We start from the raw sequence: 27999 nt of genomic DNA, 5'->3' as shown, positions 1-27999 counted from the left end.
CCTAACCTCAATCTGCTGGTGATTTACAGGTTTCAGCGGTTCCAGCACATATCAGCCAGGCTACATGATCCCTTACTAAATATAACCGATTATCAGTACTTATCATACAATTGGAACGTCCGCTCGTGTAAGACCAAGCTGTGTGAGGTATCAATGACGCTGCTGCGATGCAGGATTCCCAGTTTGAATTTATATCTAAGTAGATGCGCGTGGACACCAATGAACCTATGTGATTCATGCGGGAAGTTGAGTATATAGAGAATTTTCTCCTTTCCTGTCGGAAGTTCGCACTCCGGATAAAGATCTACATGGAGGTCCCTCTTTCCATGTTAGGGCTTCTCTTGTCTCAACCAGTATTACTATCGTTCGATGCGAGTGCCAAAGGATTTTGATTGCGTTTAATTTGTGGGATGTTTCATGATTACTTAATTGAAACTATCAGTTTGAACTGCCAACTGCTTTAATATTAATCGGGATCTTCTTCTTTCACCAAAATGTTTTGTTTGCTATTTCACATTAAAACTCTTCTGCCGTTTGCCATCACAACATTTTTAAAAATTACCGCTTGACGCTAATAATTTTGTTGTAATCCCGTGTAGAATTTTTATTGTATTGCTACTATACCTTGGCCAATTCTCTGATGTGGATTCGTGTTATTTTTTAAGAGGCCAAGAAGAAGAAAAGAAGGTGCATGCCTGCTGCTGTTGTCTCTTGAACTGACAAACATAACTGACCTTGCCGAACCTTCCGATGATGCCAGGACAAGCAGCGCCTACGGATGCCCAAAGGAGGCTCACGGAGTCGCTCGTAGAGCCACACCCCGAGGCGAGGGCCACGAGTACAGAACAACTTCTCGTGCCGGATTCTGAAGGCGCACCGTCCTTACCGCAGTCCACGCTGAGCGGCCAACTCAAGGAGAGTTTTGTCCATCAGGTGGTCCTCGTCGGGATGGCTATCGTGATTGCTGCCGTGCTGGGCTCTGTTTTGACGTTGCTAGCCTTGTCGATGGCCAACGACCCGACCGATGTCACCACGACCACTCATCTACCCGGTCGGTTACCCGACATCGAAATACCGGAGGGAGAAGATCATGGCACTCACACCACTGTTTCCGCTTCCAATGCAGCTACTGGTGCGGTAAAGTCTAATAAGGGAGTAATTACCGGTTAGAAGCCACCTCAGCACATGCATAATACTACAAAGAAAAGCTTCAGGTTTCTCAGAAAGTTTGCAGTTGAAAAAGAAAAAGAAAAATTCTTGCATCGACTTCAGAAGCCATCGCATGTCCAGGAGAGTCGCTCTGCCAATTGAGCTAGCCAGGGTGGCTAGCGGATCCTATGCAGGGCGAGGCGCTTCGACCAACAACCCGGAATCAATCAATTTATCATTCCTGCTTCGAGCTGGGATAAAAACGGCCTTGCCCTGCTATCGTCTAGGTGCTCTGGTTAGCACAGCTCGTACAGCGACTGACTCGGACAAGAAGAGGCGCCGGGTTCGACCCTTGGACCAAGACGAATTTTTATTTAACTGTGATATTTCTGAGAAATCTACATTACTTTATTCTACAGCCTTATCGTTGCGCTTGCGTGGATGCTGGAGAGTAACTGCTGCCCTTGTAACAAGTCTACTCTACTCTGCGGGATTCTCCTAAACGCATTGGACTGATATCCGACAATTTATTTTTTTTTCACAGAAATCTGAGCTCCGCCAGAGAGCTATATCTATCTATGGTAGGTTATACGACAGGAGAAACCTGCCGTGGTATTTAACGCTGAAAGTGTGAGCATCTTGCAAAAGTCATTTATACTCAAGCGAAGCCTGAGTCGCTTTGGGATGTTAAACTCCACAAACCAAACCAAACCAATTACTATGCCTTTGCTTTGGGCTAGACCGCAAGCTTTCGATGCAAAAGAATCTTTTCTGGAGCCAAGGTCGAAGCCTGCACATTCACAGCTTACAGAAAGCAGTATGGCACTCATTACTGGTACTGAAACGCACAGCCGTGTGCATTGTAGGTCTGGTAGTATACGTAAAGAGGTCAGACAAAGAGCTTCGACCTTCGCGCAGTCTTCCTACTGGTGACTCCGCGTGTAAGGATGCGTCCGAATGGCAAACGAGAAGCTTTGATAACCCATTTGCTTCTAGATCTCGGTCTGCCTACGTATACTCTGCACATTTTATTCGTGTTCCTTGAAAGGAGTGTTGGATATGCCTCTTTGCAGCTACAGCGCCTGGACCAGTCAAGCGTCAGTTTAAAAAGTTCACCCGTGGAAAGCTGTACTACCGCTCGGCTTACCTGGACGAAACTCAAGGCTGCCTGTTCGTTGGAGCCATGTATGTGACAATTGTATGTGTTGTGGTTTTCTATAGGCCAGGTGCGGCCGCAAGCGGCCCTCAATTGCATTTAGTTTGCTCAGTAGATCAACATTTGCATAGTGACCAGACTCACTTTTTCTTAGTGATCTTCTCAATTCATCACACATACAGTTTGTTTTTGCAGCTTATACTTGCAGAGCAAGTATAGGCAAGAGATATATTAAGCATAAAAAAAAAGTTCGAGGTCGCAAATAAATATAAGAGGAAATAAACTTACCAGATTAAGGGCAGAAAGAATAGTAAATGAAATACGAAAAAAATGAAGAAATTTCTAAACAAGTCGAGAAAAACGGTTCAGAAAGCCGTGGAAGTCACTTCGGTATGTATTAAAAAAAAAGGTTGCGATATTGTTTCCGATCACAGGGAAATGTGTGGTACCGCGGGAGTGCGTTGTTACTACGATGGACAGCTGATTAATAAGGTGGCTATGTTGTTCCCTCGTTATAAGTCAAAGGGCATGTAACCGTACCGTTTATTTTTATTCTTTGCTGCCTTCTTTCATCACACAGCCATCTGACTGTAAACGGTGCGTGTTCAAATTTGTTCGAAGCGTGTAATTGAGAACTCCGTCTTAATGAGAAATATTTAGACTCCACACTTGTGCAAATTTACTCATAACATCGGAGTACAGAAAGTGCCTGTGCTTCAGATTCACCATGGTATAAAATAAACCCTATGTTCGTGAGTAATGTTTAGACGCTTAGGAACGATTTCTATATTTCCTTAGTGGAGGGGGGAGGGGGGGGGGGATTTTGTTCGTTCTGCCATTTACACAGCTCAAAAACCTCCCTTGTTTTTTTTAGAGGATGCAGTTGCCCCAGACGACTACTTACGGTGTGTAGCAGTATTTCTCTGATGAGGATCCAAACAAAGGTGCATTTCTCTCGCAGGGAGAAAGTTTTCAAGCTACAGCTGGACGATATCAGCCTGGAGCCTGTCACGGTGGGTGTACGTTTTAATGATTCCGGCACCGCTACGCACCAACCTATATAAACCTGCCCGAAGTTGCAACTCTCCTTCGAGGTTACGGCTAACGACATTATAGTGCGCTCCCTGAGCCAATCCGACTGTGCAGCTGATTGCGGCTGGATGGACTTTTTTCTCATAGATTTACGTGCACTCGAGAAAAGCAGTACCCAGAGATCAGTTCTAGTATTTCGACATAGGCTTTAAGTAGCTAAACTCTATCCGATCCCAGTTCCGCTTTGCATAAATAAAAAGTAATGCTTAGCCTGAACAACTTATTAATTCGAAATACTCGAGAAGAAAGAAAAAAAGAACACAAAAGCCACAGCACTAGTCGGGGCTGTGTTCATTGCTTCTTGTGCGTGTATCAAACCATTTTCTTTCTTTTTCGTGAACGATTGACCTATAACAGTCTTCCCTTTTGAAGTTACAGGCATACGGTAGTAGGCAGTTTTATGTGCACATCCTGCATCAATAGCCAAGTTAAGGAAGCTTGTCAACCGGATACCTCCCATCACTTACTGTTGTGCAGGGCGACAGACTTGCTTGTTCCATTCTATTTCAATGGTGAAAATAAAACAGTACACGCAATTCAAACGCCAAATTGTCGGTTTTTGAAGAAGGATTGAAAAGTTCTGATTGTTCACAATGTTTCGGTTGTGATTTCATAATAATTAGGCTCTACTTCTGGTAGCCGCTGTGTGCCGGTCGCCCTTAAGTTTTAAGCAATTCAACCTACAGGCGTCCGTCTCATAGTGACGAGTAATTACTCCTTCATTACACATTACTCTACCACGGGGGGTTTCCGTAAACAATATATAAAAAAAAAAACAACTTTCACGCTTCGAGTTGGTGATTTATTAGCTCTCGCCTTACCACCTGCTGGCCGTCCTTATAGATTAACTGGTAGAGTGGTTTCCCAGGACAGTTGGTAGTTTGCAGTTGCAACCTCGGACCGAGATGAGTGTTTTTTCAACAACAAAGTTTCTTAGAAGACTTTATAAATTTTTTGTGTAGTTTGTGTGGTGTAGTTTGGCTCCTTCTCAGGCCCAGCTGAATGGCATGAGCGCAGTGGCGCTAGCGTAAATGGACGCTTAATTTAAATAGCGAACTAAACAAAGCAGGAGTCTGGACGTAGGAGTGCTTTGATTCACGCAGCGTGTTTTTAACCTGCTCGCCCCCTGCTCCGCTTCAGGGGATTTACTGATGCCATTACATCTCCAGAATTGAAATATGCGTTAAGCAGACATGCCTCACTATGTTTGGGCAAGTATATGCTTTATTAGAGAGATTTAGCTTACCGTGATCCGCGATCCGCCACCGTGACCATTTACCGCGCGTGGGCGGGGCGCACAAGCTGATTGGTTCCGACGCGGCAGGTCTATGTGCCGACATCAAGTATGTGGCGCCATCTATCGGCGTCAAGGGGATCTGGGCATGCGCAGTGGAACGAGCGGTGGCGGATCACGGTAGCGGATCGCGGATCACGGTAAGCTAAATCTCTCTATTAAAGCTTCTGCGTGTAACGCGTTCGTAGCTAGTGTTCAAATGTGGCTATAAATGTTATCATATTCATACCGGCAATTTCTTTGATCGATAATTGCATACAATAGTCGTATTTTTGGCGCCGGCCGTAATTTATCGCAGCTAAATGAGTTTATACCTAAACGCTTTCGTTGGTGTCTAATCTCAGATGCCTGATTTTTAACCTTTACCTTCGCCCTCATTCCACAGTTATGGCTGTGATAACTGGCATCAAAATCTAACGCTAATATATTGTTCCGCCTTTTACTTGATATGTGTTATTGCAGGAACTGCATCTTCCTGCTCCAGAGGAAAGTATGTCTGGCTGCAGACTACGAGGAGGAGATCAGGTAAACACCGCCGCGACGCAAGTTATACAGGACAAGTTTTATTTTGGCCGAAAGAGATGTGCGATAAGCGGATTAGTGTGTGCCCTTGTTCGCGACACAGCAATCGCAACACATCCCGCAACTTTGCTCCCGGTTTAGAGTTTTATGGCAGGCTCACGCAAGTACCTTCTGCGTTATGCTTATGCTTCATAATGGTTTCAAATACTTCGCTCAGTGACGTCTTTGTTAGCTTGACGACTAAAATGTTCCACCGATATTGCCTTAATAACTGGGAAGTTGACGTGTCGGTCTGTCTACTATACATTTGTGCCAGAAGTTCCTTGTCACCTTCCGTGCTTCGAATTGCACCCAAGGAAGTGTGCTTTTTGAGAGGGTGTCCGTAGAGGGAACGGAAAGCGATCACGTGTCATGTACAGCTGACATCTCTACAGCAGAGCAATATAAAACACTATTGTTTGTCCCACCAATAAAATCAAGTTAAGTATATTCTTTTCCTTCTCTTCTTCACCTCTACTCTTCGAGGTGACTCACTACTGCTAGCCCACATGGCACATAAGTGCAGATTAAAGCCGGGATAATACGCATGTCGGCTGGTCGACTGGTAGCTGAATAACGTGGTAGGTTAAGACTGTATTGGAGAATATTGGAGGCACTGCTCAAGGGGTTGGTAGTAAGGCTAGCGAACTACGCGCAGGAGGAACCACAATGGGAGCCGCAGATAGGAAGCCGTTAACGATATCGCGGTACACCCGCAAAGATGCAGCCTGAGAGAAGTGTTGAGATCAGCGTACCTGTAGGCGCATGCGGCCTAGAAGTTGCATTGGAGGCGACCACTGGTGGAATGTAGCCTGCTGTTATTTACCTGTTAGATATTACATATTAGACGCCAAATACGAGTTCTCTGCACAAACTCTAAGGGGTACACTATCAAGAGCTGACGCTTACAATAGATGCAGGGGGGGGGGGGTAGAGAGTGCTTGTTCTGCTTGCGTGCAAATGACACTAGCAGAGACGGAGCAGTGGCGCAATGGTGACCCTACCGATGTGCAGCGGGATGTGGTTGGTTTGTGTGGTTTAACGTTCCAAAGCGACTCAGGCTATGAGAGACGCCGTAGTGGAGGACTCCGGCAATTTCGACCACCTGGAGTTCTTTAATGTGCACTGACATCGTACAGCACACGGACGCCACTCCGTTTCGCCTTCATCAAAACGCTGCCGCCGATGCCGGGATTCGATCTCTGTTCCTTGGGCACAGTAGTCGAGCGCCGTAACCGCTGCGCCACCCCGGCGGGGCGCAGCGGGAGGTGGAAGCACACCCCAATGCGCCATTGCGTTATCTCAACGGTAGGGCCTCTGAGCAGCGTCACCTGGTGACAAATAGCAGAAATACTGTAATAAGAAAGAAGAGCGGAATTAAGGACTGCTTTTTCCATCTCTTCTGCGGCGCAATTTAAGGTGCATTTTTGAACGCTGATGCAGAGGTTCGAATCCTCTTCTAACAATATTTTTTTCCGGCACTCTTTTTTTTTACAACTGACAAGAATAAAGTAAATTACTAACATTTCCAAGGGTGTGCTCCGTTTTAGGTTGATTATGCGATGCTTTTAATTATAAGTTGCCATAAAAGCAGTTGTGTACTAGCCGGGAGGCAACATCAAATTCTCCACGCTCCCACTATTTAATTACGTAGTTATTTTGGTAAATATTTCCCGCCTCAGTCAGAAGGTGCGTGGTATACCTTAGGGTTGCGTTGAGAGACACTTCTGTGCTGGGATCACTGTTCAACTCGCTGACACACAACCAGTGAAGAGGAAGAAGAAATTCTGAGACCCTGCCAGTGAGAGATTAGAATTCCGTCATCCCACTGTGAAGATAGTAACAAGCGCGCTATATCCTAGAGATCTGCCGTGATATAGTACGACCTAGTGCCACCTTGCTCAAACTTTCATTTTGGTTGCTGTACATATGAACGCACGCACGCATCCGCCCCCCCTCTAAACACACACACACACACACACACACACACACACACACACACACACACACACACACACACACACACACACACACACACACACACACACACACACACACACACACACACACACACACACACACACACACACACACACACACACACACACACACACACACACACACACACACACACACACACACACACACACACACACACACACACACACACACACACACACACACACACACACACACACACACACACACACACACACACACACACACACACACACACACACACACACACACACACACACACACACACACACACACACACACACACACACACACACACACACACACACACACACACACACACACACACACACACACACACACACACACACACACACACACACACACACACACACACACACACTTGCACACATGCACACGCACGCACACACACACACACACACTTGCACACATGCACACGCACGCACACACGCCATGCACTAAACAGCGGCGGTTGTGCATGGCAAGGTACCATATACATGCAGAAGCTGTATTTAGCACTCGTTTTGCTGAGTTTAGATTTGTTTAATTTTGCTTTGCTACGCTTTACCATGTTTTGATAAATATTTAACGTATGTTATAGGCTTTTATTAGGATGAAGGAGGCCTAATTCAGGTCCCTAGCTCAACATTATCAGTACACATGAAGGCGACGAGAACAATATACGAAGCACAGAGTGGAACTGACAAATTTGCACGTGAAGAAACCGGTCATCGAGATGACATCTAATGCAGTAGCAACGGAGGGTGATCTCTTCGCATGCGGGTGGCAATGCTTCTGTCTTGAACTGTGTCTATCGATCGCCGGGAATGCTCCAGTGCAAACACAGACGCCTACTATTAATTATGCACGAGAAATTCGGCTGGCGCCATGTCTTCTGTGGAGGCTCGAACCCGACTTCACCTCTGAACAAGTCAAGCGAAGCTCGGCATTTCTTTCAAACAACGTCGAACTGAGAGTAATGAGGTCTTCATTTTCTTCTCGAATCTCCTGTGTGCAGCTGGGTCCGGAAGTGGACTGCCGGAATCACATCCGCGAGATCCATCCTATCCGTGACGGCAGCACGCTCTATATCTGCGGCACAAACTCCAGGAATCCAACCGACTGGCAAGTGAAGGTGCGTATCCCCGAGGAAAGCTTCCATGCGAGATGAAAGAATTCATGTTTGTTCTTCCTGAGCGGCTAAAACTGCGAAACCCTAACCGAGAACAGGACATAAACCGAGTGAAACAGTTCCTAAATTGAACCTTTGTGGTAATTTAGAAAGCACCTTAAAAAAAGGCATGCCATGATGCTCTTGTAGTGGCACAGCTAGGAAGGCACTAATTCAACAATGATGTTAGAATGGGACTGAGTGTCTGTTGTGTCACTTTGTTTATCGCTTTTCATGCACTTTAAAAAAAAATATTTTTCGAGTGTGTGTAGCACACAAATCAATTTGGTTCACCTGAAGCTGAACCTGCGAGTGGCGAAAGCAGTACGCAATCGTTCCTCTTTCGCACAAGTGAGTTTGTGAAATGACAGGAACGAAGACAAGATAGAAATATTCTATTGTAGTAAGTATTCATAGCCATGATTAAGGCCGGTTCTAAATAACTGGTAGCACTCTGGGTTACATTGAACCGAAGTATTACCGACTCGGCATCGATGTCTGCCTCTAGCTATGCGTCGAAACATCAAGCTAGCCTAGGCTTTTCAAACCGGCAAATAGAAGAAAGAGGGCCGCTTTATTAAGGTCGCATACAGATTTTGCATAATATCCATATATTCCACCTATGAGAATGACTCCTTGTCCCACTTGAATTGAGCACGGCGGAAAAAAGGTAAAGGTAATGTCCGTGTTTGCAAGTGGGCACACAGTCGGAGCTCACTGATCGGCGTCGAAGCATGACTATGCACCATCACTTAAGATATTACGCACAGCGAAGGCATGGAATAAGTCTATTACGCCTATGCCAAATCCAACTTAACTTTGCGTATTCATATGCGCTCTGAATTTTAAACTATCTCCTCCACTTCTTCTGCGCTTACGACTACCAATTCCACCCCAAGCTCATCTAGCCACGATCATGAAGATTTGGTCTCCCAAAGGGCAGAAGGCTGTTGACAAACCATGTATTTTAAGTGGCGCCCTTCGTCACCTGCAGGCCGCTGACTTGTCGTTGGTGTCCGAGGCGGAGAGGGTGCCTGTCTTGGAGAGTAACCAGACCGGCAAAGCGCAGGGGCGCTGCTCCGACTTCATTTCTCGGGACACTTCCTCCTTATGGCTTGGTGAGTGTCCTGTTGTGCGCTCTTTGAACTGCGGCGTTTGGCAGGCGCTCAATAAAATACCTGAATGAAAATCCGTGGCCGACAGGCGAGTCCACTGTGTGTTAACATACGGAAAGTCTGGAGGAAAGCCTTACGAGGAAAGCCTTACGAGGAAAGCCTTACGAGTCACGATTTCGCGCTTTATGTACTTCTATAGGTAGCCTTTCGACTCCTTTCAAGATCCAAGACTACAATTATCCGTTCGTACCAATAAGTTTATGTCACATGTAAACTAAACAACGAGTGGAAAACATTGCATCACACGGGACAATAAATAACAGACGGCGCAATGCGTCGACAAGAAACTTTGACAATTTCGAAGCACCTAGAATGCCCCGCTGTGGTTGCTCGACTGCTGGGTTCGATCATGGCCGCGGCGGCCCCATATGAATGTAGGCGAAAAGCAAGGCTCCCCTGTACTGTGCAATGTCAGTGCCCGTTAAAGAACCCCCGGGGATCGAGATTTGTGAAGACCTCCACTGCGGCGACTTTCATAGCGCGAGTCGCCCTGAGATGTTAAACACCATAAACCATATAACCCAAACCCAAAACAAATGATGTGGCTGATGTTTCATAATGTTAACGTTTTTTTTTCCGCTGTGTATTATTTCTCCGCTGTATATATTTTCTTTCAGGCAGAATAAAATCGAGTTGCTACTCAGTGCATTATGCCGTCATGTTCTTTCTCTTCTCATGTGTTACACCGTTTTCCATCCTTAAATAAAAAGTCGACCCCGGCTACATTTAATCATTGCTTACGTCGAGATCCCTGAATATACACTTGAAAAGTCCCATGAAAAAGTATAGCAGTGCTGTTCGCGTTTATCGAACTTATTTTAAAGGAAGATGCGATATATCGAACTGAGCGCCACGCTCTTGTAGGGGGGGGGGGGGGTTCTTTTAATGGCGCTCCCACGATAACAGCGCGCGTGGAGCCGGGTCGGTTGAGCACCCTTCGGTACCTGCCGGCTGCGCTAAAGCAGTTAACGCGCGCCACGAGGTGAACGTCTAGTCTGTTTGTTGGTGGCCTCCGGTCTGTCATGTTGTTTTCAATGCACACTTTTGTAATGCGAAGAAGCCGGCATTCAATGCGCTTATTTTTTTGCATGTATTCTAGCTTAGCTGACAGAAGACTTGCGATGGCATCGCGTGGTCGTATTCTCTGCTAAAGCAGAAGCAGGAATCAAATATAGCCGATTGTAATAGGCTTAATAGCGAGTTTGTAGTGTACCGGTAACATCTCTTATCTCTTATGACCGCATAGGACTTTTCCCGATGCACCGCCTCCTGCAACTTTTATGTGAGCGTCAACTACAGTTGTGGTGCACGGCGCAGGACGCGAGAAGCACGATCTCAGATGCTTTGATCTGGACAACGGAGTGTCATGTGAGGGTGCATCCAGTGCGCCCGTCTTTGTGAGCGCACCCATGCTGAGTTCATGTGCTGACAGTATGCTGTTGGGTTGCAGAGAACCCATACATATGGGTTACAGAGAACCCATATGTTTTCATGTTTTATGCGTGTGAGCATTGATATATCGAGATATTTTGACAACCCTTTCAAGTTCGATGCATTCGTGTTTGACTATGATAAAGTTGCTCAGGTCTCTGCCTTAAGGAATATAAGCTAAAACGGCTATTCAGAAAAGCGAGGAGTTTGCAGCAGCCATCCACAGGCAGAATATTTGTGTAATGGTAGTGAACATCTTATTGTCTGCTGATGTATCAGCTGTCTCTCTGGAAACCAATCATAATGTCGGCCTGGAAATGCCTGCTTCGGCGTTGAGCTGGTAATTCCGCATATGATTAGAGCTTTGTGGTAAAATAAGGACCAGCTATGTGTATTGGCGAATAAAGGGATCGCTATTCCCAAGAAGAGAAAGCTGCTCAATTCTTTATCTTATGTAGCAAGCGGCAGCGCAACTCATGGCAACACAGCGACGCATGACGCACACGATGATTTTTGATCCTGCAAGCGGACGGGCTGTGTGGAGCTCCTGATGATGGTTAGAGCGACTCGGCCTGCAAGTAGCATCAAGCTCAGCTACACGACCGAAAAATTATACTGACATGAGTTTCCCCTAAATTTTGTATCGTCATCCTTAAGTAGGATCGCGAGACGAGACCGCATGAGTACTTGGAGGAGTGAGCAGGATCTTAAGATAAGTCAATACAGCGAGTGCGGAGGCTGTGTTGCACTGATAAGGTTATAAATTGAAAGCTTCACCAGCCTCATTGGTCGAAAGAGACGTCGGCGGCCTCCCGATTTCATGGTCCGCCGACAGCAAATGTGAAGTGTGCGGGAGCGTGTGGAAAGGGAGAGATTCGTCCCTAGGCATGCGAGAACGTGTATCCTCGGGTGTCCGACGAGCGAGCGGCAAGAGACGCGTAATCGGAGGTGTCAAGTGACAAGTCGTGGCGCTAATTCCACGCGCGGTGGCGCGTCCCTTACAGCCGTAACGCCGGGCCGATGTTTGTGATGCTTTGAAGAATTGTGTAGGCGTTTTTAAAGATTCCAGCTTGCGCAAGGACAGGACTGGCTAATGTACCGGCGCTGTAGCGGAGCAATGCGAGGGGGCTCCTGTGCCTTTGCCGTCCTGTTCATGTTTTCTCGTTATCATACCTAAGCAGTCGGAAGTGTTTCTACCGAATTTTACTTTCGTAGTCAGGTCCTGCACAATATTATTGCACCGGCCACGCCTCTCGCATGCAGATGACGCACCTGTACCTGGCGTTTCTTCTGTGGTGAGCCTGTGGCAAGTGGCGCAAGGGAGACACTCCGTCTACCGCTCGGCCATACCGGCCCCGGGCACGGACAAACCACCCTACTCTTTCCTCAAGACCGACGACGCTGACGCCTCGGTGCTTAGTGGTCAGTGGTGCACGTCATCGCTCGCCCCTTTCAGCTCCTTCTTTTAATTTTTCCTAGAGCGATGCGGCAAATCACCGCTAGTAAACATATTAGAAAGGGAAGCGATTGCGATTTGTACAAATAGAATTAGGCGGAATCATTAACGCTACCGTTTCATACCCTTAAAGACTGAGCTTGAGTGTTCCCTAAGCGTGTGTCCTTGAGGGCGTACATTATATTGGCCTGTACGACAACGTCCGTGCAATGCACACTTTGCCGGGTAATAGCTATTGGCGCGGAAAGTTATATTACAAATAATTTATTAGGTTTTGAATAGAAGTTATGTTGACATATGACACCCTGCTGTAGCCACTGCTTGGTACCCCTCAGCATAGAGTTCAATCTGATCCAGGCACTTTAAGGCGAAATCCTTTAATGGCTTAAACTCGCGGCCATGACCTTGTCCGTCCGGCCAAGAGGAGTGTCACACTGTGCGAGATTCCACGGGATACCGCGAGATTGTGACGCCATCACCTGGTGACGTCATCGGCTATGACGTCCGGGAGTGTGAAACGAACATCACAATTCTCCTTGTCTACCTTGAAGGAGATAGATAAAATAAATTAATAAATCCTCTCTCAACCAGGAATCGAACTCCCTCCCTTGGGTCCCCAGCTGAGCGCTTTAACCAACTGCGCTACGCCAGAGATTGTGAAACATGCATCACAATTCTCCTCGTCTACCGTTAGGAGTGTAGTAGTGGAATTCACTGAGTGACAGATATTGCGCCATTCCTTTTCTGTAAAACAATTACAGAACCCCGGTGAGCTTTGATGCGTTCAACGGAACGCCGGTTGTGTTCGACAAGGGGCGCGTGATGTACCGTCACGACTGGTCATGACGGCACCAGGTGATTAACGCATATGCTGAGGCTGATAAAACTTTATTCACAATAAGTGGGAGGAATAGGGGAAGTCAGCTAGAGTGCCGCAGGCCTGGGAGACCTGGCAACGCCTGCCCATTCGACGGCCTTGAACTGAATGCCAGGGTCATCGCTGGACCTTAGCTTGTCCCAAGCTTCTTTAGAGGGATCAGGTAAGAGTTCTGAGGAAGGATTTTGAACTTTGCACGCCCAAATCATAAGCTCGAAGTTGTCTTTCTCCCCGCAAAACCGGCAGAAGGGATTCATTTCTTTATTCACGAATTTTGATATGTAGTTTGGATTGGGGAGGGTCCCCGTCTGTAGCTGTCTCCATATTACTTGTCTGTTCAGTGTTTTATGGGGTGGTGGGAGTGTTCTTCTTATTGCTTTGTAATGTGCAGTGCGTTCGTGGTATGGTACGGCTGGCTCACCGCAGGGTTCCGGTTCCTGATTTTGCGCCACCGCTCGGCCGGCTAATTCTCGAGCGTATTGGTGGGCAGCCTCATTTCCCGGATTCCCCGCATGAGCTGGGGTCCATGTCAATTCGATATCTCTCTCGAGAGGAGATTCTCTCATTTCACTGAGTATTTGTGCGGCGGGTTTGGAGACTGTACCTCTAGCAAAGTTACTGATTGCCAGTTTGGAGTCGCTTACTATGGTTGTTGCATTAGTAAAAGCGATGGCCGTGGCCATGGCGGCCTCCTCCGCCACTAGGGGTTTGGATGTGGAAACAGTCTTCGCCATAAAGAGTCTCGCTGGATTAGTGTTTGGCTGTGTGACTCCACATATCGATTATTTGTTAGGGTATTCCGCGTCTTCTGCGGCGTCGACGTATATGACATCCTGTAGGAGGCTCATTGTTTTGTGCAGGCTCTTAGCTCGTGCTTTTCTTCGGCCTTGATGAGCGTGGGGGTTCATGTTCCGAGGAAGAGGTTTGATGGTAATCCTCTTTCGGATATCGCATGGAATAGTTTGAGGAAGGTCTTGTGGAGGTTCGCTCTCAATACCTAATCTCTCAAGTATTGTCCTGCCGGCGGGCATGCTAGACAGGCGCCTTATTTGGGCAGTTCGTCGTGCTTCTTTTAGTTCCTCGTAGGTATTGTTGACCCCGAGTTTGAGAAGCTCTTCGTTGGGAGTCGAGCGAACCAGGCCCATTGCTGTTTTGTAAGCCATTTTAATGATGGCGTCAATTCTTTCAACTTCGTTTCTTTGGAGTTTTAAATACGGGAGGGAGTATGTAATCCTGCTTATGATGAAGGCGTCTATGAGTTTTAAGAGGTCGTGCTCTTTCATGCCTCGTTTTTTATTAGTAATTCATTGTATCAGTCTGGCTGTTTGGTGAACCGCCCATTTGAGTTTGTTGATTTCTGGCGCGTTTCCAGAGTTTGTTTGTAGCCTGAGCCCCAGGATCTTGATCTCTTGAACCTCTGTTACTTCCACGCCCTGTATAATGACCGTTGTCAAGGGCGCATTTAATTGGCCTTTATGAAACACTATAAGCTCCGATTTTTCAGGGAGCATTCTAGGCCCGCTCTCCTGGCCTCTTCATTGATGATGTCTGCAGCTGCTTGAAGGGCGACCTCGATTTCACCTTGAGAGCCCTTAGTTGCCCACACCGTATTATCGTCCGCGTAGAGGCTGTGCTGTACTCCTGGTATTTTGACGAGTCTATCTGGGATCTTTATTAATGCAAGATTAAAGAGGAACGGAGGGAGAACAGCTTCCTGAGGGGTGCCTCCGTTTCCCAGCATTATCAGTCGGATTTCAAATTGCCCACGTGCAGTTCCACCGAGCGCTCACTGCGAAAGACCTTGACGTAGTTGTGAGCCTTTCGCCTAGGGTTAATTTCGTTTATGTGTTCTAGTATAGTATAATGGGAGACATTGTCAAATGCTTTCTTTAGGTCTATAGCCAGGATGGCCTGCGTATTTATCTTTTTTTGATCTGTTAATGATGTCGTGCGACAGTTGAAGCATGACATCCTGTGTAGAAAGTCCCCTTTTGAAGCCCATCATGGTGAGTGGTAGAAGCGAGTATTCTTCGGCATAGACCTGCAGTCTAATGAGCACAGCATGCTCCATTAGCTTACCTAAACATGAGGTAAGCGAGATTGGCCTTAGGTTATTAAGGTTTACCATCTTGTTAGATTTTGGAATAAAACTCATCTTGGCGTGCTTCCAGGATTGGGGTATGCTACCACTCTCCCATATGCGAAGCTGATCCCAACGGGCGCCCCATTCAGGAGTCCGTGTGGCGCCTTTCATTTGGCATTTCTTCTCACACCAAATCCAATTCTCAATAAAGCTCCACATACACCCCACTGAGGAGGTGTGCGCAACATCCCATTTATCGGCTGACATAACTAGTAGACTAGTTGTTAAACCAATAGCCAAAAACATGCTACCAGGTAGACATGATGCCCGCAGGAAGACAAGGGCTCAGACCCTTGAGAAACAGTACGAGGACGATCCACAAGCAGTGTACGTGGATGCAGCTCAGCACATCAAAAACGGAGCATACGTGGCATGTATGGCCACTCCAAAGTCAACCTTCATTAACGCTATAACATTTCGTGCTAGCTCCATATGCGAGGCAGAGGAAGTAGCTATCGCACTGGCCATCGCGGATCCCCACAACAAAACTATTCTAAGCGACTCAAAAAGCGCCATTCAAAATTTCGCCAAAAATTCTGTAAGCGCACTCGCGGCGTGAATTCTGCGCAACCGATCTCTCAATCACAACATCAATCTCGTATGGGTTCCGGCTCACGCGGGTAACTCTGGAAACGAAGGGGTCGACCGTCTAGCCCGAGGCTTAACCAACCGGGAGACGGGAGATCTATCGGGAACGGACGCGCCTGTGGAGGCACCGCGCACATACGCGGAGGTAACAAACTTTTATCGCGAGCTAAGATGCACGTACCCCGCCCCTCACACCGACCTCGACCGGGCGCAAGCCACGACACTCAGACGCCTACAAACAAAGGCCATTCTTAGCCCCTACCGACTATCGTTAATTACAAACGGAGAATTCAACCCTGCATGCCGGCACTGCGGTGACGGGACGTAGGCCACTCAAGACCATATACTGTGGGCATGCGCCAGCAATCCCCCTCCAAAGACACTCTTGCCAGCTCCCTCAGCGGAGGAATGGGACAAGCTGTTGGGCAGCCCAAGAAAAACTACGCAACCCTCGTCACGCGAGCTCAAGAGGTCGCTCCCGACTGGAGGCCACCCTAGACTCGCCCCAGCCCGAAATAATTCCTTTCATTTCGTGGCAATAAAAGTTGTTACCACCACCAAATCCCACAATAAACAGAGATGAGGTGGAGGAGCGTGGCTGATTCTGGCCCTGATGGGGTTGGGACAGGTAGACCCCCGCCGTTTGTGGCGGAGTCTAGCCTGCCATCGAATGTTTATCTGTTGTGGGCCGTCATTGCACCCGCCACCGCTTCGATGGTGGACGACGGCTGTTGTGGCACTCATCTTTCTCCCCTTCTTCTTTTTCTTTCTGCTCTATTTTCTCTTCTGTCAGCACGAGTTAGTGGAGGTGGCTCAGTTACAGAGCCAGTAGCAGGCCCGTGCATTTTCTTTTCCTTCTTCCTACAGCCACAATAACAACACAATAAACAGAAGCACACCCAGTACAGAAGGCGTCAGCGGCGTTTAAAATTGGTCGACAGAAAAGAAAAAAACGCAGTAGGCTGTCACATTTCTCCGCGGACACCTGAACCGCGCCGTAAATGTAGGGATGAAGATGGAAGGGAAAGAAGAGAGGGAGATAGAGGGGCGGCAGTGGTGGGCTACGATCCACCGCGCTATAATATTTTGCTTCATCGCATTGGTCCAAAGTGCCTTCTACGTTTTTTCCCCCGGTCTGTGAAACCCAAATTAAATGGCTTCCGCTATATATGGGCACTCTTTTTACTCAAAATTTCCTATTCATTGCAAGTTCACCATACAGGACTTAGTGCGAACCACCGCGTTCCATCTCCACAGAGCCTCACTCGGTGGGCGCCCTGTCTTTTGGCGCACACGCCTACTTCATCTTTCGCGAACAAGCCGCGGAGCGAAGGGCGTGCGGTGTCAGGATCCTTTCCGCCATGGCTCGGGTGTGCAAGGTACGTTCTACTTCATCGCCATTGTTAAGGTACATATTGTATCGTGAGGCTACCAAAAATAATAAATAATAACGTACCTCTGCGAGTCGTTTTGGGCTCGCCGAGATAAATTTTTCAGTGAATACTTGACTATGGCGTCCCTTAATAACCCGTGTGTCAATTTGTGACTGCTATAAACTTTCCTTGCTGTAATTATTTATAGCAACCTATTGAGGCAGTTAAGGATGAAATATTGTGTGTGTGTGTGTGTGTGTGTGTGTGTGTGTGTATGAGAGGGGGGGGCGTGGCTTTAACGGGAGAGGTTTAATTAAAGATAAAGATGAAATGCACTGAACTTATAGTTGATAAGGACAACTTATATTGACATTAGCGCGCAACCAGTTATTTCCATGCAAAACGACGTTGAAACGAAGGTACAGTAACTGAATGGCACCTGAAGATTAAGTGGTGGAAAGGATTGTGGTTTCACAGTTTGTTACCACTCTCTCAGAGCCCTTCTTACCAGACAATGGCATATTTCGGCGGGAGTTCCCGTTAACCGCTTCCAATGCAGCGCGTCTAAGATATCTAGTTCCAGACAAGTGCGGGATTCTTGGACGTCTTTTAATTGTCAGGCAACTGCGGGATAATGTTGACACGTTACGTAAGTGAAGATACTGTTATGAACACGTTGATGGGAAAGGTATAAGCTTTTGATTAATGGAAAAAAGTTTGATTTAAAGTTTCCATGCGCTGGTGGCGAGAAGTTAAAACTGCTATAAAAAAGGAGAATTTTTGAAATTGTGGGATAAATCCTGAATATTGTAAAATACTTTTTATGAACACGTTGACATGAAGGATCAAGGCTTGCGTCGCATAAATAAATTTTGTTTTTGAAGTTTATCCTTTCGGTCTCCTCGCGGACAGAACGACTTCGGTGGTGCACCGGGGACCGGAAGAAGGGTGCAGATGTGGACTTCGTACATGAAAGTCCGTCTAGACTGCACCGATTTCATGCAATTTCCTGATGACACACAAAGAGCGAATTTTATCTTCGATGCAATACGTGAGTACAGAACATACCGCGTGGACAGAATTAGCAAGCACGATCGTTTGAAACGTTCCCAATTACAAAAGCATATACGTTAGATCTTGCCCGCAGGTGTAAGTTACGGATTGCCTGCAATGTGCTGTAGTGGCAGTATACGTAAACAGCTTGCTTATGTGCGAGTCGAATTGATGACTGAAAGTGGCAGTGACGTAAATTTTCTTGTTCACGTGATAGTTCACTGCTTTTAAGGTGCAACCAGGCGTGGGCTTGCAGGGTGTCGATGGTGTCGAGGCGATTTACATTTGTCGGCAGTTTTGGCAATACAAGCCTCAAGTGCAGCTCATGTTCGGGCGCTTATCTTCACACTAGTGTCGCGAGCTTTACAGCAACGTCAACGGCGAAATTTGATTGGTGGGGAGGGTTTCTCAGTTTCGCTAATTGATTGAAACCACCAGCAATCGCGTGTGGCGTCCATTATGGGCGTTGTCAACAATTGTGCGAATGCTCAATTGTTGACAACGCCCATAATGTTGAAGAGAGTGAGAAGTTTAGGCTTAAACTGAACATTAAAAAGACGAAGATCATGGCGTCTTGCCCTATCAAGTCCTGGAGCATCAATGGACAAGAAGTGGAAGCTGTGACAGATTTTCTGTTCTTGGGCGCCAAGATTACCTCGGAAGGAGACTGCAGCCATGAAATTAGGAGACGCCTGCTTCTGGGAAAGAGAGCAATGGTTAGCCTTGACCGCCTAGTAAAGAGCAGAGACATTAGTCTGCCGACCAAGATCCGTATAACCCGTGCTATGGTCTTTCCAGTTGTGATGTATGGATGCGAGAGTTGGACTGTGAAAAAGGCTGACCGCCGAAGAATTGACGCGTTTGAATTGTGGTGCTGGCGAAGACTCTTAAGAGTTCCTTGGACTGCCAGAAGATCAAATCAGTCGATATTGTCGACCATAAACCCTGACTGCTCATTGGAGGGTCAAATTCTAAAGTTAAAGCTCAGCTACTTTGGTCATCTGATGAGAAGAGAGGAGTCGCTGGAGAAAGATTTGATGTTGGGAAAGGTTGAGGGTCGCCGGAGAAGGGGTAGGCAGCGAACGCGATGGTTAGATGGCATTCTTGAGGCATTGCAGATGAAGCTACGTGATGTTAAGAAGATAGTGAGAGACCGGAAAGCGTGGCGTGACATGGTCCATAGGGTCACGAAGAGTCGGACACGACTGAACGCCTGAACTGAACTGAACTCATCCTTGTCAAATGCATGATCACTGCTCTTACAGATTTTGCCCCATTCCCGGCAGATTGTGCTACGAGTGTAAGAGCGTAACATTGTGTAGTAGTCTTCACAAATAACCCAACAGGAAACAGACTAAGGAAAATGAGGAAAGGGCGCAGGGGGACTTCAGTAGGAAAGTTTATAACCGCCCCTTTTTACTGTGGCTCTATTTCCAGTTGGCTTGTCTTGTAAAACTATGCACCAACTGAAACAAATATCCGCGTTATTATAGCATTATAACTAAACCACGTACCAGGTTTGGGTACTATAGGGCATAAAAGCTTGGCATTGGGCTTTGTGTCTGCGGAATGCTGAATGCAGAGAACATTCTGCAAGATTTTTCTTGTCCTTTTTTGCTGGAAGTAATATGGTAGTATTCTATAAACTAGGGCCAGGCGATGACTGTGATGATTGCCTATTGGATTTGTGTATTTCTAGCAGATAATTATTGATATTATTTATAGGATTATACTGCATCTTGACAGGAGATAAATTCCAAAGCTAGAATTCTCTTCCTTGCTAAGAGTTCTTCGTTGCTGATGTCACGTTAACAGATGCGTCCTCTTGGGTACCCAATTTGGAGGCCGGCGTGCTCTTTGGTGCCTTCACCACCGTCACGTAAGCAGAATCAAGACAATCGGATCCTACATAGTATCCTAACGCAGCGGCACTGTTCTATACTATCAGTCTGATTTCTAAGGAAATGTAAATGATCGCTTTATTGCACATTTTCTAGTCGAGAAGGGCGATCGGCGTCAGCGTGTCTACACGCACTAAACTTTTTTCGGGTATCAAAGCTAAATGTAACCAAGCTTTTAAGAACCGTCTGTGTTTTATAGAATAATTTTGGTGAGGCAACAGAAAACGTCCTTAGAAGTGTCCTTGAATTTTTTTTCCGTAAATTTACGCAGCTTTATTTGCAAAAAACTATCACGTGACACACTACTGCCACATGTCTATACCCAGCAGACACAAATATGATGCTGTCTACCGTATACAGACGTCGGCGTTCCCGCTGCCCCTTGTGGTTCGAACGGTTGAGCGCTGCCTGTTCCAAATTGCCGCTTTTCGGTGGCTCTGGGTGTACAAACCGTACTTTCTCCTGTAGGTTTCTAAAGTGGGGAGAGTAGCTACGTCCTGAGGGCTGCTGAGTCACGTGGCCTAGCATAAAATATTTTTGTTCTCCAAGCAGAACGATATACAGCCAACTGCTTCATTATTGACATCAGGAATAAAGTGCCAGTTAACAGTCTGTAGAGCTTCTTGAAAAATAGCTTAAGAAAATGGTAGCGTTACCAGATAATCTATCAGTTATGTTAATAATTTTTGCCGGTCATAAAAGCCCCTCGCGCCATTGAGTGCTTACTCGTTTCACCGTAAGATGCGTCTCTGAGAACAAAGTGTAATGGGGCCTTTTGTGTGTGCTGGGTACACTCTACTGCCGCATGAAATGCGGCAGTAGAGTGTTACGTGATAGTTTTTGGCAAATTAAGCTGCGTAAATTTACAGAAAAAAATCAAGGACAGTTCTAAGGATGTTTACTGTTGCCTCGCAGATCTACGTTCACGTACACTCACTTTGAACTCGCTTAATCGCTAGTCCTTTAATATGTGCCCTTTATCTCACACATTATCTTATCTCACCGGCACGTCGTCTTAAGCTACCACATTACGGGAAAGTCCACCAGGATGGGAAACCCGGATTTAACCAAACCAAAAAAAAAAAAAAACGTCCCTGCGTGATGTTACAGTAGCATGCCTGATCCGGGATCTAAAGTTCACGGAAGCTTAGATCCTCATCCCATCCTTCAATCTCAAAGCAGTATAGCCCTAGCGGGAATCTCCTGCTTACTCGACTATGTCATGTGACCTCATGACGTCACAATATCCTCCAACCAATCAGGGCCTTGCGATGTCACCTGCCAAATGGCATATTCCACCGGCACGGTCGTGATATTTCGCTTGCAACATCGCGACGCAAGCAGTGCCGACTACGCCGCCGACGGATTTTCAAGAGAACGGGGTTTTATCGTTATCGCGTTATTATGAGCGGAGACGCGGTGACAACTGGCTCTTCCGTGCTTTAGGTCAAATTCTTATTCATTGCTCTATGCAGTTTGGAGACATAAGTAAGCTTCCTTCGTACGATATCGCTTACTTGAGGGACGTTTAAGGAACAACGGCCCACAATTCTTCCCTTTTGTCCTATTCTTCCTAGCTCCATCCCTCCAAATCACCGCCGTTACTTCCTCTGAGATGTATGTAAAAGTTTTTGAGCACACAACCTATATACGAATGGGGCACAATTCAAAACGTATATTATACGCAGTCGTGCACGGCACATAAGCGTTGCACAACACTTTCGTTTCAGCCATGGTTATCCCGACTCAGCGGTGTGTGCCTTCCGGCTGGAGGACATCGAGAGGGCGTTTAACAGCACCAGATTCATCGAGTTGTCCTTGAAAAGGGACGCTTTGAGCAAGGCCGTGAGCGCCAACGCTGCCAGCTATACGGGCACGGGTGCTGCCTGCACAACGGACTCCCGTACACTGGACCCCGCCGAGACAAACTTTTTGCTCTCTCATCCGCTGCTCGCTGAGTCGCCCAAGCAGCGTCATAATCGAGCCTTCTACACGCTTCCGGGCGTCGCATTCCGTGCTATGGCCGCATCCATGTTCAGCGAGGCCTGGGGTTCCTGGGTCATCTGCTACGTGGCCACGGGTAAGAGTTGCACACGAGATTCTTCCGGTTGCCGGAGACCTCTTTTCACGCATGGCTGAAACTGTTCTAGACCACGGGCTCCAGATGGAAGACCAGCGAAACATTTTGTCCATGTAAACGACTTCCAAAAATGTGTCCCACTCCGGAACCCTTGCTTCGGTTTCATTAAAGACCCCTGCAACGACTCCAAATTTCTTCCTCTAGTAACGGCTGGTCATGACACCAGGGTGGTGATGCCGGTCAACAATCGTTCTCCAGTTTATCATTACAGCTTACTTATTATTACTGTTTGTCAGTTTATCATTACAGCTTATGGCGTCCGCGAAACCGCATCAAAGTGCAGTTGGTAATCAGCTGGTCGCAATTACAGGGGTGGTCGGAAGGGGACAAAGACAGCGCTGTGCGGATGTGCTCAGTAACAACAGGAAAATACCGCTTGGCGGCATGCTTTTGACAGGTGGCAGTTGGCAAGTCACGTGACCGCGCACTGACTGGTTGTCCGGTTGCATGACGCCGCGAGACTACACGGCACGACCATGTTGGGGAGAATTTCCTGGCCTGGCAGCTTCTTATGATGAAAATCGAATTCGGACCCTTGGATCTCACCTATATACGCCTTGGCCGCGCACTTGCATTCGCATGCGGCTTAGTTAAAGCGTGGCTTTATAGCTATGTCGTGTGTGGTCTCGCAAATAATGCTGTAGCTCGCAGCTCTGATTGCGAAAAGTTCCAAGATTATAGAGGCACAAATTAAGGAATCACAGTGACTAGGCAATTAGCAAAGTGCTTGCTCGAATAATAATCGGCTATGGGAGCCGCAGATGGCAACTTATAATGTTGTCACGTCGTAGCCTTGAAAGGAGAGGTTCAGTGCCTCCCAAAATTGTAACCTGCTCTTTACCAATAATTTAGTTACGGCTTTATGTTTGAGGGCCACAATGTTTAACTTCGCCGCTTCCTTTTAAGATGCATAATTCTAACCTTTTTGGTTATACTTTTCCAAGTGCTGAATTGAACACCTGCTCTAAAATCTGTACGCAGAAAATATTTAAAGTGTTCAAGCCCTTCAAAAACTACAAGAAGCTTGGTTAATAAGGCTTTATTAACTCGTTTTGTTGTAGAGCTATAGAACTGCTTAAAAGCTGGAATCACAGCATTTTGATGTGCGGTGGATTGCAACACTTTGTTTTATTAAACGCAAGATCCTAGCTTAAGAAGTTGTACCTTGTGGCGGTGGTGCAAATGGTTGAGACGCCTGACTACTGTGCCATAGTTTCCGGGTTCGATCCCACCCAACTGCATCTGCGTTTCTATGGAGGCGTAGCGGAGCGGCGCCCGTGTGCTGTGCGATGTCAGTGCACGTTAAGAACCCCAGGAGGTCGAAATTTCCAGTCCTCCATCTACTCTGCCTCTCTTAGCCTGATTCGCTTTGGGACGTTAAACCTTGCAAATTAAACCAAACAATAAAAGTTGTGTCTTGGACAGTTGTGCATTGAAATGTACAAAAAGAAAGACCGGTGCAGTTGAATGAGAACATGAAAATGACGAAGAGCATAGGATGGGCACCTATTATCGTTTCTATGCTGTAGAACGAAAGTATCTCACTAGTATTTCATGCCATTAAATCAGCGAGGAGTTGTGCCATAATCGTGTGTAGTATGGGTTGGGTCACGTGTGTACTGTACCGTCAAACCAAACAGAATTCCGCCATTTCCATGGTAAGTGTTATGGCTACAAAGAGCTTCGCGGAGTACGGTGAGCGCCCGTCCTCTGTTGCATGTCTCTTTCATTTGCTGTTCGGCTTCGCTGGTTCGAACTTTATATGAAAACATTTGCCGACTATTACGTTACTTCCTAATACAAAATTTGAGCGCAGCTCATCTTCTCGCTCAGCTTTGCGATAGATTCAGGCAAATAATTCGAGCAAGATATGTATGTACAATTACAGACTTTTTATTTTTCACACTATTCCGAACAAACTAGTTCCTCCTCCGCGAGTGACAGATACTGGGTCTTTATTTTCCTGTAAACCCCTTAACTAGCTCTAATTAGGTTCGATGGATGCGAAATGGAGAGGTGTCGAGGCGTCCGTGTGCTGCGTGATGTTAGTGCACGTTAAAGTTCCCTAGGTGGTCGAAATTACACGGAGCCCTCCACTACGGCACCCCTTTCACTCTTTTTGCTTTCACTCCCATCTTCCCCTTTTTTTTTACGGCGCGGTTAAGACGTCTACAAAACAGGTGTTTCAGACATTGTGCCTTTTCTTTTCTGTCAAACAATTATTATTGTTATTGGCTCTAATTAAATATCTAAATAAACAACATCAACCCTGTTGTCACTTGAACACCCTTATTTGACGTTGTGTACTAAGGTACCTATCATTCTTTTTTGGCTGCGGAGCTGGCTATGAGGGACAACGGCGACGCTGACGATTACGTTACTAGTTCCTAGTTACAAGTTAGTTACTAGTTCGTCTTTTACAGCGCCGACAAAGTCATGCAGTCATGCAAACTTTTTACTGACACTCTATCTTATGATACTATTGTTTTTTCGCTACGAGCTGGTTACGAGGGACAATGGTGACACCGCGAAACGTAGGAACAAGCGTCAAAGGGCTGCGCTATAAAATAACAAGAGCACTGTTCAATCTACACTGCAGAAATGCGAAAGCCTAAGCGTTGCTAGTGCACACGGTGCATCACGTTTTTTCTCATTATTGTTATCAACTAAATGGAGCGTCATTATCATTGCTAATGCCACCATTGTCATTATCACTAATTGCAGCGTAATTGTCCCACTACTATAATCCTCACGGTAGACAAGGAGAATTATACGGTGCGTTTCACGAACTGCCAGGTTTCTGTATGTCCTCTGCTGGAAACAGTGCATCGGCCGTAGGCCGAGGTTTTGCACCTTCTGTAGACGTCGTGAACACCTACAAGACTGTGCTATCTCGCTGCCGTCCGGTATAATGTAGTGCTCAACACTGTATTTTTGCATGGGGCCTTAAATGGCCGTCCGTACCGAGCGCCTGACTTCAGGGATGCCCTTGCCCGTGTCTTAGACCTTCGGGATATTGTCTGCATTGGACAATATCAAATGAGCCATGTGTGGATGGTTACTTGTGAGAACAGCGTTTGAAAACAGAAACTCATAGACTTGGCGGAGCTAACCTTAAAAGGGTTGAAATGCATGACATTTGATCCGGAAACAAGAAATAATAAGTTGAAGCTGCTGTGGCTCCTGCGCAACATGAAACATCGTCGGATTTCGGAAGATCTTTAGCCGTACGGCACTGTTCAGTTCGTGGAGCGTGAAAAGCGGCGTTGTCCGGGGATGGAGCAAATGAAGGCAGCAAACCAGGAAGTGTCTATCGCGCAGAAAGATGGTGTTTCATCTTCCAGCATTCTTTACACCTTGAGTGTGCTTGGAATTCCGGCTTTGCATGGTCGTCATTCCGGGCAGGTCTCCGCTGTGTCTTTGGTGCAGCAGAGTTGGACACGCCCGGCAGCTGTGCCGCACGCCTCGATTCACTCAGTGTCGTCGCTTTGGTACCACAGTGGATGCATGTGTCATTATGCCGATAGGTTACGTCTCCTGGTCTAAAGAAGATGATGTAGCGTTAGAGCACATCATGGATATTTCGGATGCTGTGGATGCTTCTGGAGAGCTCAACACCGCTGTTCCGCGTGCAACAGTGGCCATTAATAATTCACAGGACGTCTAGCCGCCTGCTAATGAACCTCCCGGCCCCAGGCTTCAGGCCAGCTTGAGTATGGTGCATCTGATCTTGAGGTTGCTAAAAAGCAATGTTCTGGCGCAGAAGCATCTCGAGATCTAAAATTGAGGACTGCCGAGGAGCCAGCGGATTCGCGTACAAGCTGCTCCATCGATGGTGCGTCGCCAGAGTCTGGTGGTGGTGGTGAAAACGTTTACCGGTTCTTGAGCCTTATTATTATTGCCTCCTATACTGATGGGTGGGCTCGATATTGTGTAGGTTGGCCGGGAGCTTGTGGTTCTCAACGATTCTTAGCGCCCAGCCCACCAGCTCCTTTGGTGCAGTCGGGCCCGAGCTGGGACACCGCGATCTCGTATCGCTCTACGTCTCTTAGTTGCCGGGTGGCTGGACCTCATAGCAAATGTACTGGATATGGTGAAAGTCTGTTTTGGGTGCCCCGCAGAGGGTGCATACAGGGGAGAAAAGGCCGGGGTGGATATGGGCAAGCTGACCTAGAGATATAATAACGACGTCAATGCCAGTTAAAACAACTGTTTGAAAGATGTCGTGTGAATGCAGCTGAAATTCAGGAAATTAAACTGGCTACGAATGAGGATACGGAAACTGCTCTTGAGATGTTTGTATCGCGATATGATATTATCGTCTGCTATTTCAAAGGCTTATACGGAGGGTGTATGCTCTTTCTTGACATTGATATTAAGCCCTATACTATAAGATTCTTGCCTACCAGCTTCTGAGGTTCCATGGGATCTTTTTGTGCTCATGGGTCTATTTAGCTTGTGGAAAAGCCGTATGACAGATCGCCGTGCCGAGCCGCCACGTTCATTGAAGTCTCTGTCCAGAGAGCAGTGTGTTATGGTGCCGGGAGTATATGCTGGGCAGGGGCGACCTCCTGCCTGGCTACCTTTACTCGATGCATTATATGTCTCCCAGAGTTTTAATGTGTGGATAAAGTGAGACCTCGATGCTGGTATTACTGTGCATGACAGGTTGCGGGATGTGACCTGGTTAAATCAGGCTTCAAGTACTTCCATGCAATAAGGAAAAAAAATCCCAGGCGTGGCACAGTTGGTTAATGCGCTCGGCTAGGGATCTAAGGAATGGAGGCTCGATTCGCGGAGGAGACATGATTTATTTATTTATTTATTTATTTATTTATTTATTTATTTATTTATTTATTTATTTATTTATTTATTTATTTGTTTATTTATTTATTTATTTATTTATTTATTTATTTATTTATTTATTTATTTATTTATTTATTTATTTATTTATTTATTTATTTATTTATTTATGGAGCTGGTTACGAGGGATTACGGCGACACTGAAACGTAGGAACGGGCGCTGAAGAGCTGCACTCCAAAATTTTGTTTCGGAGAGCCCTTCGCTTTTAAACGTTTAAGATATGTAATCACTATTAGAGCGTGTACTTGCACAAAAGTGCACCAGTGTTAGAATACAAAGTAAAAATGTGGACGACTCTGAAGCATACTTTTTGTTTTGCAGCAAATGGCCTGGTGCTGAAATTGGCTGAGGAAATCGTCTCCGGTGACATGATCCCCTCCCCTGCCCAGCAGGTGGACGCTTTCAACGTGTCCAGGGGAATTCACAAGCTGGTGGTATCCATGGAGGTAAAGTATGAACGCCGATTTTTTTTTTTTTTTTTTTTTTGCAGCGCATTTTTTTTTTTTCGCTGTGATATCTCTCTTTTTCTCGGAATTTAAGGGTCATCATCCCAGCAAGATACCTGCTTCAACGATAA

The 27999-nt window shown here is 46.6% G+C and overlaps 1 protein-coding gene across 1 annotated transcript; it reads left to right on the top strand.

Annotated features, from left to right (window-relative positions):
- The first annotated feature begins 753 nt into the window (after nt 1-753).
- LOC146198502 (semaphorin-2A-like) lies at nt 754-27999 on the top strand. Its single transcript, XM_084591919.1, has 13 exons — nt 754-1132; nt 2223-2334; nt 3267-3318; nt 5154-5216; nt 8269-8385; nt 9416-9539; nt 12291-12449; nt 17349-17470; nt 18377-18515; nt 20333-20396; nt 22149-22498; nt 27744-27873; nt 27963-27999. Exons 1-13 carry the CDS (start codon nt 754-756, stop codon nt 27997-27999), a joined length of 1848 nt encoding a protein of 615 aa, XP_084448045.1.

The sequence above is a fragment of the Amblyomma maculatum genome, chromosome 2 (genome assembly GCF_055883805.1).
Source record: "Amblyomma maculatum isolate TAMU_Amacu chromosome 2, ASM5588380v1, whole genome shotgun sequence".
Lineage (NCBI taxonomy): Eukaryota > Metazoa > Arthropoda > Arachnida > Ixodida > Ixodidae > Amblyomma > Amblyomma maculatum.
Note: the sequence above shows the minus strand (reverse complement) of the source record. Positions and strands in the feature narration are given on the sequence as shown.